The sequence below is a fragment of the Micropterus salmoides genome, unplaced genomic scaffold, assembly GCF_014851395.1.
Source record: "Micropterus salmoides isolate LMB-PRFRI ecotype aquatic unplaced genomic scaffold, ASM1485139v1 Ms_hic_scaffold_13, whole genome shotgun sequence".
Lineage (NCBI taxonomy): Eukaryota > Metazoa > Chordata > Actinopteri > Centrarchiformes > Centrarchidae > Micropterus > Micropterus salmoides.
In genome coordinates this window covers 17456861-17467401 of record NW_024040374.1, presented here as the reverse complement: position 1 = coordinate 17467401, position 10541 = coordinate 17456861, and the positions used below count along the sequence as shown (strand labels likewise).

Below are 10541 nucleotides of genomic sequence, written 5' to 3'. Positions count from 1 at the left end.
TGTTTACTGCCAGTTCACTCTGTGTCTGAGCTGCTTCTATGTTGTCATTCAAACCCCACACATATATCACCACTGTTAACCATCTGTTACCAATAGAGATGTTTACTTTCTACTCTTCCCCTGTACGACCATCAGGAAAATGTATACACTTGATGCTGCCAAGCACTGGCTTAGATTACGATGGCATGCATTAAAGAGCCTTGATCTGAAACTTTGTCGGTCAACACTTTAGGCCAAACTGAAAGTATCTCAACAACCATTCAATGGATTGGCATGAATTTTCATACAAACATTCATAGTCCCAGAGGATTAGTCCTTCTGACTTTGGTGGTCCCCTGCCACCAGCAGACCAACCACATTTTTGGCAAGTAAAATGTAAAAGGGCACAACTTGGGATGAATTGCCATGAAACTTTGGGACAGACATTCAGGATGGATTGTAATGACTTTGGTGATTCCTTGAGTTTTCCTGTTGTAAAGTGGATTTTTGGCTTGTGAGCCTGCAAATCAAAGCAATGTCACGTCCACTAGGACCAGTTCAATTAATTGTTCCTGGTTGGAGTCCTGATGAAGTAATGTACGATAAGAAACCTAAGACAGGAGAATCTGAAAGTATGAAAAAATAAGCATAGCTTTGTATGACATTAAAATGTTGTTTCCTGCTTTCCTTTTATGTTCATCATCTCACAACCCCTCAAATTTATTTTGCCATCCCTTGGGGGAGTCCTGACTCCCAGGTTGGGAACCACTTGTCCAACATTTTTAGACCAAAGCCTACCTGTGACATTGCCATCAGCCTCATCTTTGTGTTTATTGCCAAGTAGTGATTGTTAGCATGCTAACACTCTAAACTAAGATGGCATTACACATAATTAGCATGCTGATATTAGCATTTATGTGTATTAAATCCGGGAAAAGTCTCCAACAATATCTACTCCTGTTTTGCTAAAAACTACAGCGCCCAGCTGTTTTAGGAAATGACTGAGCCTTGATGTACCTACAAATTTGTGCCATTTTGTTGAGATTTACTTCTTCAGTAGGAACAAATGGGCTTGGTGTTGAGTGCCAAGGACAGGGTCACAAAGTATTGATCGAAGGATACACTGTTGGTTTTGGTCTTTTGATTTGATTTGTTGACAATAAGAGAAACTACAGAATAATGTCAGCTTTATTCTTTATAAAACAGCCACAAGACGGCAGGGAAATAAACTAAAGTAACATTTCAGAGACAGCATCAGATGACTTAAACGAAAGAGGCTTCAATTTGCTGTGCTGTATTTATGTAATCAATCCGGCTGGCATTACAGTGTCTGTTTTTCTCTATTTCCTTTCACACACACCTGCCCCCTATTTATGTCTCTTTGCATCTCCTGACATTTGAAGGGGAACAGATGGAGATTGTGGCCGGGTCGGTCAAGCCAGAGGCATTAAAGGAGATGGGATTTTTGTAACACCAGGGGCCCGGTGAAGGGTACAGCGAATGGCCAGCTGCCCCCTGTCTCCCCTGACACACACCCAGGGACTGGGCCGGTGACCCAGTCAGCTCAGAGCCACTCGTCCTGTTCACTTCTTACCTGGCCTTGCTAAGTATATTACGAGACCTTTTCTGTCTCCAGCTCCCTCACAGATCTCTGGCCTCTCCTCCCCCGCATGAGCTTTTCACACCGCTGAGCCAAAGTAGCCTGAACTGCACTGCGCTCTCGTTATACCATCACGACTCTTGACAGCAATTATCTAACCCAGACAGTGCTGATACATGTGAGTGGATGTGTCTGGCTGCATAGGTTGAAGTGCACTAAAGTAATCAGTTCTTACTAGCCTTGTCTTACGATAATTTAATTTCCTTCATATTTCTATCTAATTAGGCCTTCTCCTTTACCCTTCAACTCTGCAGTCTGTGGGAGTCTGAGAGCTGGAGTGCAAAGCAAACATCTGCATAGAGACTCTTGTTACCAGGGCAGTAACCCAGACAGATGTTAGGATGCCCTGTGTATGTTCAGCTAATGTACTCAAGAGATTTGTATAGAAAGAGAGAGGGAAAAGGGTGTCCGCAGAGCCAAGCTGTTCTTCCTGACATACTCACCCCAAGTTGCTTCTGCGCCTTGTCACCTTGGAAACTTGGTCTCAGCTCAACTTGGCGAGCCTTAAATCACTGTCCACTCTGGCGGACTCGTGGCTGGTGCTGTGAATATGGCTCTGTTCGATTAGCCTCGCCCGTCCTGCTGCATTGTCTCACACCGTGGTCGAGAGCAGCCTTCTTTTCTCAGGGTACGGGGGAGCTTTGCGGGGCTCCTTCACTTTCTTTGTGTGTTCATAGGGTCTGTGGTGAGGGTAAGGTGGTGGCTTGCGACCTCGCCGGCCTTGTGCTGCTGGTGGTTTAGCTGTGGCTGCAAGGGCAGTGCACATCTGTGAAGGTATGTGAACGGGCCCTGCTGAGGATACTCGCCTCTCTCTGTTGTTGTTGGACACAGTTTGAGTTTCAGAGTTGGTGGGTGGGCAGCTGGCAGACGGAGGCTGGGTTGATGATGGAGAGAGCGCACCAGCAGATGGGTGGTCACTATGTGGGGTCTTATAAGAACCGATTTTGTTCTCTATGATGACAGAAGGGCTAAGGGTGGGGGGTTGGTGAGGCTTTGGAGACAGAGGGGAGGGAGGGGAGACAGGACTGAACGTGATGGAGGAGGAAGGTCCAGGGGAGTGAGGCTGAGAATTAGGGCTGCTGGGGTGGTGAAAGTTTACTGTTAGAGGGGAGAGACCAGGAGTGGGAGGCCGTACAGGGATGCTTCTTTGGGGAGACAAAGTAAGGTCATGGGAGGTGAGGTTTAGAATTTGAAGGGGATTGGATGAAGGAGGATTATTGCTATACTGCAGTGGCCCACCTTGTCTGGGAGAAGACCCCAGACTGCTTGTGAACCGAAGAGTTTGACTCCTCTCTGATGAAAACCCAGAGCTTACATGGCACAGCAGCACATTTGGTGGAGATTGGCTCCTGTAATGATGGTCTCTCCTGAGGCTGCCAGATGAGCCTGTGGTTCCTGGCTGGTCTTCAGACTTGGGCCTCTGATGGGTGTTGCCTACTGTCACCTCGCTGGAGCTGGAGCCTGAGCCTGAACTGAAGCTGCTGTTGCTGGGGGGCTTGGCGCTGTCGCGTCCTTCTGTCCTCTGCTGCTCCACCTCATTCAGATCAATGGATGAGGTTAGATAGTCAATCTGCTGCACCACCTAGAAAACACACACAATGATGGATAAATACGCGCATTATACTGATGAAGATAAAGACGAAGAAGAAGGTGCACGCCACCAATTTTACACATGAAGATCAGTTTACTATCATGAGAAGCACTTTCAGCCTGTGAAAACAGTTGCATAATGTCTTCTTTGGCCCTGAACTGGAGGTTTCTAGTTCGAGACAGTAACCCTGGTGATGTCATAATGATGTCATCAGGGTAATCTCAGCTTAATGTTCGAAGCTTAAAGTTTTTAAGAGGACGAGTGAAGTTTGAAAGATGTGGGTGTTTATCAGGCAGGTGAGTCCTAATGAAAGAGTTTATTGAGTAGCATTATGGGAAATGTATAGGATCCAGTTTTTTGGAGGTCAACCCACACTAGGGACTAAAAGTCTGGATATCTCAGCCTGTGCTGCTTTGATTTTTCAGCATTCAAGTGTCTTGCGAGTCCCCCAATGCTATAAAAAGTGCAATACTAAATCACTGGAGTGTCTTATGAAAACCTGAAACTACTGAATATTTTCATTTAGTCAATAATGTGAAAATAGTGAAAATTGTTGGTCACAATTTCCCAGAGCCTCTGCAAATTGCTGGCTTTGTCACACCTACAGTCTAAAACCAAAGAATGTTTAATTTACAACGATAAAAAACAGAGAAAAAGTGGCAACTCCGCACAACTGAGAAGCTCGAACCGGAGAATGTTTCGCATTTTTGTTTTATTAATAACTCATTTATTTGCTCATTGTCTGAAGTGACTCTAAAAATAGATATCAGCAAATTATTTAAAGAAGAAATTTGAGGAAGTTAAACAAGGGCAACGCGCACCCATCACTTCAAGTATTTTTAGGGCATTTTTGGTAGAGCAGACAGCACAGGCGTGACAGGAAATGAGGAGAAAGAGAGGAAAGATGCAACATGCCACTAAAATCCCCAGCCAGATTTAAACAGATGACACAGTTTTTATATGATCGCCTGTCTACACCCCTATTCCACCAGGACACTTAAACACATATTAAGATTAATCCAAAGATGTTTCTTACAGTTTGAGTAATCTCTAACAAAATGATTGATAATATACAGAACCAGTCTTAGCACTGCAGCCTTTACATAGCAAAGTTATTTCAATATCAATATCAATTTTATTTATGTAGCACACTTGAAACAACCAAGGTTGACCAAGGTGCTTCACAGGTTAGAAAAATACAACAACAAACAGTAACTACACAGTTAAAGTACAGCAATAAAACATTATAACATACAGTATTTGATATATAGTTAAAATTGCCAGGGATTTGACCTTGACCTTTCCTGCATTTGCATGTCTGCGTTTATAATTTGCAGCGTTTCAGATGTGGACTCTCACCAGATTTATAGCCTAAATCTGTAAGTGTGTCACACATGATACTACTTAGCGCAAAACATGTAGCCCAGAAAGCACAAGATCACTATTATAGGAAATGTGTAAGGCAAATTTAGGTGGGGTTCCCTTCTTATATTTCTTTGTAGATAACACTATACTATATCTCATATTCAGGAATGAAAGTCTAGATGCATATATTTTTATATTGCAGAGCATGTAACACATGAGTGTGTACACAACACACACACGTGCAATAATGGAGGTAGAAGAGATTGGAGAAAATTACACTGGGGAAAATGTTTGACCTATCTCTCCACCTGCTCTATGTGCACAGATAAATCCTCAGCCCTTGCTGGAACAGATGAATTATTGTTTTGTTCTCTGTGTTCAACAACATCCTTGCTGATGTCAAAAGATGACCTGGTTTGTATTTTTCTTTTTCTTTTTTAATGCTGTAGCTTTTTGGGCGAGGCATTTCATATTACTTTGAAGTGCTGCATGTATATGCACATCAAGCGACTCTGGGCAGGTGCTGCTTGTTAATGTCAGAAATCAGAGGAGATAAAAGAGCAGAGGACCCTGGTTTTCATCTGCTGCTCTCAAGAGTGTTTATTAAAAACAATGTTTTTTGACCCCTCTGGTCTTTCCATAGCAGTGCTGATGGGTGCTGACAGACGTTTGTTGCAGAGCTCAGTCTCAGTTTCAGTCTCTCAAGTTACATTTAACTCTTTCAATTTAACTTGATTGTTGTTTAGCTTGAAGTTCTGAGTCATAGTGCAGTTTTTGATCTGTCAATGTCTTAGCGGAAGATCACTATTATATTCATGTGTGCGCTTGCTTTTGTTTGTTTTTTCTTCTGCAGTATGAGAAAGAGGTCTTTAGTGTTGCTTTAATATTTGTATAGTCTCTGTCTAAAATGCTTTAAAGGCTCACTCCAATTCTTTTTTATAGCAGTGATTGATTATTAAATAAAACTGAGGGTTGCTGCTCATGCAACAGAATGATTAAACAGTGCTTTGAAATAAATATGCGACCAAAGTCTTCTCTGGTGCCTTATCTTCTTTTGATCTGTCGTCTCTGTTGTGAAAATTTAGGATTTTCTATCACAGTGTGTGCTTGCTTCCCCTCTCCCTCTTTTTGTGTATCCTATATGCTTTTTCATCAGTGTTATATTAATACTGTCACAGAAAACCTTGCAGCCTGGATGATGAGGTTACCACCTCAGGTTTAGCAGCGACCCAGTAGATGCAGATCAAATGCCAAGAGGCGAGATTTACGTGTCACTTTTACTGGATGAGGACTACGAGGCAAAGATACTCAGACGTAAATGGATTATAAAAAGCATCGGACGCTATCCAGCTGTGCCTGGAGCAGCATCTGTCCATAAGGAGGGAGAGTGGAGGAAGAGATGAGAGAGGATGTTAGAGGAGGAAAGACAGAAAGGGAGATGCAGAGAGGAAGGCGACTGCTTTGCCTAATGTCACCCAGCATCATCTCAGAAAAATATGAATGCATCATGCTAATGGGGCACAACTATTGTCTCATTCACATCTATTAATATGTACGCATGGATTGAGTATATGTTTGGAGACAGATGACAGAGGAGAGTTGCAGAAACAGTTGGTGTATTCATGCAGTCCTGCTGCTGACTTTTTAATGCATGTTAAATTCTGCTGAGGATGTGCATTTATTGCCTGCATTGTGATCTGTGAGAGAACAAGCCCTCGAGGTTTTTTAGCATAAGCATGAACATTTCCGGCATGAGGAAATGTCTAAATGAATGTGAGAGCGACAGATGAATGCAGTGACGTCTCTGTTCTTATTCTGAACTGAATCGTTTCTGTTTTTTGTGTCAATCCAGGAAAGATGTGTGATGATTGTGTGGGTGAAATGGTTGAATAAACACCAAACAGTTGCAGTCTTCTTGTGTTTTTCTCATTATTTTCTGTGAGTTAAGCAGAATCAACAAAAATCCAACATGTTACCTCTTTCATTTCCTGTTGAACATCCCTCAGCGCTGTAAGAACCTGCTCCAGGTTGTCCACCACCCGTTTAATCTGGTTTCGAACCACCTTCCTGCTGCAGCCTGCTTCCTTCTTCTGGGACTCCCCTTTAATGGGATGCCTGTATTGGACCCATGTCTGGTTCTGGCCTAGGTTCGCGATACACTCCAAGCTTGGTCTAGGTTTCCTGGGGCCTCGTGGAGTTGTGCTGCAGCCCAGGCCTCTCTGAGGAACCTCAGTGGGGAAAAGTACTCCATTGAGGGGCCCGTTGAAACCATCCACAGGTGGTTCCCTCAGCGCTGTCAGGTCTCTCTGGCTCTGGGAGTTCCTGCTCTGTTGTTTGATATAGCTGAAGTTGGAGGTGAACGCATGCTGCTTTTCTGTTTGTCCCTGAGAGTCTGAGCTCAGCCAGCTGGATGAATGGGGGTCTCTCAGGCGGTAGGTGGTACCGCTGGCGTAGTCCCACACACCCCCCCCCCTGTCCTCCATGCCCACCACAACAGGCACCTTATAGTTTGTCTCCTCAGTGAGCAGTGCAGGAGCAGGAGCAGGAGTGGGTCTCACTAGTGGCCCATATTTCCTGACTGAGGTGCTAGTCCCGTCATTCTGCGACTGAGGGAGGCTCAGGTGGCTGCCGTTGTTCCTAACCAAGGTGTGGTTGTCCTGAGCAGACGTGGAGCTTTTTCTTAGACCCTGCAGCCCATCCCCTGGACTGATCTGCGTGTTGAGGTCTTGGTGCAGCTCTGGAGACTGGTTCCACCTGGCAGGACTGTCCTCCCTCTGCTTTCCCCGACTCTCTGGCAGGATGTTGTGCCCCCTCTGCACCCCTGGGAGCATTCTCGCCACCCCAACACCATTACACCGAAGCTCCCCCTTCTTCGCCCTGTCCTTTCCGTGGATGGAGAACAACCTGATGCCTTTGGCTCTCACCAGCGGGGTCAGGTTGTCGCGGGCCTCTGAGCTGGATTTGAACGGTCCGTTGAGCCCCAGGTCACTGCTGTGGTGGGGCTTCAGATTATTGCGCAGCCATGGGATGAAGTGAGGTGCATGGGGCTTGAAGCTTTTCTGCTCCCCAGGCACTGGAGCCCTGCTGTCAGAGAACATGGTGATGGATGATGTCCAGCAGCCTCACAGAAAGAAGTAGAAGCAGAAGAGGAACAGGAGGACTCCTGAGACACAGAGCTTCCTCCTCTTTTTCCATGAATCTCCACCTACCTTTGCCATTAACGTAGACTCTTTCTGACTATCTGTAGTCTCTTTTCCCCTTCCCTCTCCCTCTCCTCGTCTGGTCTTCAAAACTTTTATCTGTTTTCCCCTCCTCTTCTCAGATCCCACCCACCCACTCCCCTGTCTCTGCGAAAGCCTGCTTCTGATTTTATCGCCCTGCCTTTTTCCCTTTTCTTATCCCCCCGTTTCTGCTTCTCCTCCCACTATCCTCTCCATTGTAGTGCTCTAGAGCCCCTCACCCCCTCACTGGGCCGGCTTTGGAGATGCCGAGGGCCCCTCTCTCTCCGTCTTCTCTCTCTGCCTGCCTGCGTCTCACTGGCTCAGTAGCAGTGGAGGCTTCCTGTCTCTACATCTCTCCCTCTCTCTCTCTCTCCCTTCCTGCCCCCCACCTCCACACACACTGCGCTGCGCTGCCTCCTATCCTCGCTTTCTTCCTCCCACTCCCTCTCACTGCTCTTACTCCCTTTCTCTATTTCCCTCTTCTTTCCCCATCCCTGTCATTTCTCCCTGTTACTCTCCTCTGAGAACCCCTTATTGTCCTCTGTCTTTACAACTATCTCTTTTCCTCTCTTTTCCTCCCCTTTCTTTCAGCCACCCCCCCTCAAAATCCCTACCTCCCATTTGCATGGGAGAGCAGCTGAACTACTGTTATTAATCCCCCGTTAGCCAATGTATACCCACGTGATTCCCCCTGCCTCTGTTCTCATCTGATTACTCTTTCCCTGGCTCAGTCCTTCACAATTAAATGCTGCTTAGGATACCAGAGGGGGTTTAAAGGAGTAGGAGAGGATGGCAGCAGGAAGGGATGGGAGAGGAAAAGTAGGGGGCCACATAATTGCGACCTACAAGATCAGAGATCAGTACCAGTTTGACAGAAACTATAAGCTGCCCGGTTGCAAACAATAGCCTGTCTGTGGCACAACTCTCCCCAGATTATTGTAACTGTCAGCAAATAGTGTCCCGTTACATCCCACTTGTTTTCTTGTTTTATTTTCTGCCGCATATCCAACTTCCATTTGTTCCTATTATGCGGAGACAGCTGCTATTTTCGGGTTTCTCATTCAAATTCCAATTCTTGGCTGTCTGGATTAGATTTCTTGTGTCTGACAAGCCCAAAGATGCCTCCTAGGTGCCTTTTCACTCAACTGCGGCTGCATGGATGGGTCCCTCCCTCTCTGGCAGCATCCGAAATGAAAAGACGGCAGCACAGCCACACAAAAGCCCTGACAGTTTGCTGTCACTCAGCAGTGAGACACTCAAAGCATCTGTCATTCTGTTAGTCAGCATGGCAATTTATTCCTCTGGTAGTGCCCTGTTAAAATATGACATATTCTGCTATACAGGTATGTGTGTGGAGGGGGGGACAGATACAGGCTTGGCGTAAACTGTAGGTTAAGAAGATTTCTGCCTACATGTGGACAGACTGCTGTCAGCTAGTAATGATCACTAGTCTGGATTAAAAAAAACTATAAAGAGTGGATGTAATAGAGTAGCCACTATTAATCCTTCATAGGATTGTTCCTCACGACATGCTGGTGCGCACAACCAGAGTCAACTTCTGTGCCTTGGCTGGGTCTCTTTTGAATTTAGAGATTAAACTCTGAGTGTACATCTGTGTGTGTGCAGCTGTGCATGTCAACATTTAAATTGTCTCACATAATGAGAATTTCAAACTGAATTTCACTTTGAAATAATGTTTAATCATTTAAGTTCAAGATTATTTGAAGAGCACAGTCTCATGCAAAGGTAATAATTTTATCACTGCAGAGAATAATGAACAAGATTAAAACATAGATGCAGACAGACAACACACACACTTGCACACACATATAAACACACACAAAGGATAAATAAAAACTACCTAAACTAATAAACCTGATTGTTGAAGATGATGTGGATCGCTGTCCAGTGAAAACCATGTATCTCCAAATTTAGTGATTTAAAAAAATATATATAATCTGAAATGTTAAGTTTTACTATATGGGTTGATAAAATAAAAATACCCATTGAACCCATTTATACACCCGCTGGACTGACAAAAAAAACATAGCTAAAAACAGGGTTGTTATGAAATGTCAGTGCTGTGGAGATACATGGTGTGTCACAGGACTGTGATGAAATGTGGCTCATTCATTTTATTTTGTACAGTTTGGAAACAATGCAGTCAGACTAAGAGAAAAAGACTACACATTTCAACAACCTCACAATAAGGTGGAAATTTCCAGATGGCAACTGTTATTTGTGATTGATCACCCTGAATGTGTTTATGTGTGTATGGGTGAATTAAAGACCATGAAATCATGTCTCTTAAAAGTCCTCCAATCAGCCGCCCACTTTGCGGGCTCCATAACACGGCAGAGAAACATCGCATAATAATCATTGCTGGTTTAAAGTAAATGTGGAATAATAAGAAGCTGTCACAGTTGCTGTATGTCTGGCCAGCCTCAGTCCAGTTAGCCCATCCATTATATTAATCTGCTGTATAATATATATGTGAGTGATTGAAGGACAAAAGCAGACAGAAAGTGTGCCTACAGCAGGGGAAAATTCTCCTTTTTAGCTTGCTGTTTGTGTTCTCTCAAACAGGACGCCATTTTTGTCACCATCATGTAGCTTTCAATATCGGTGGAGCAGTTGGGAGTGGAGGGAAGACAGACAGGGCATATGGCCTCCTTGTAACCTTGTCCATTGCCTCCTGTAGCGCTCCCTCGCCTGTTTTGAGTCC

The 10541-nt window shown here is 44.7% G+C and overlaps 1 protein-coding gene across 1 annotated transcript; it reads right to left on the bottom strand.

Annotated features, from left to right (window-relative positions):
- Positions 1-2080: 2080 nt before the first annotated feature.
- LOC119900702 (bromodomain-containing protein 4B-like) lies at positions 2081-8116 on the bottom strand. Its single transcript, XM_038715882.1, has 2 exons — positions 6572-8116; positions 2081-3221 (listed from the first exon to the last, which is right to left on the bottom strand). The coding sequence occupies exons 1-2, from the start codon at positions 7691-7693 to the stop codon at positions 2232-2234; spliced, it is 2112 nt and encodes a 703-aa protein (XP_038571810.1). The 5' UTR covers positions 7694-8116; the 3' UTR covers positions 2081-2231.
- Positions 8117-10541: the final 2425 nt, after the last annotated feature.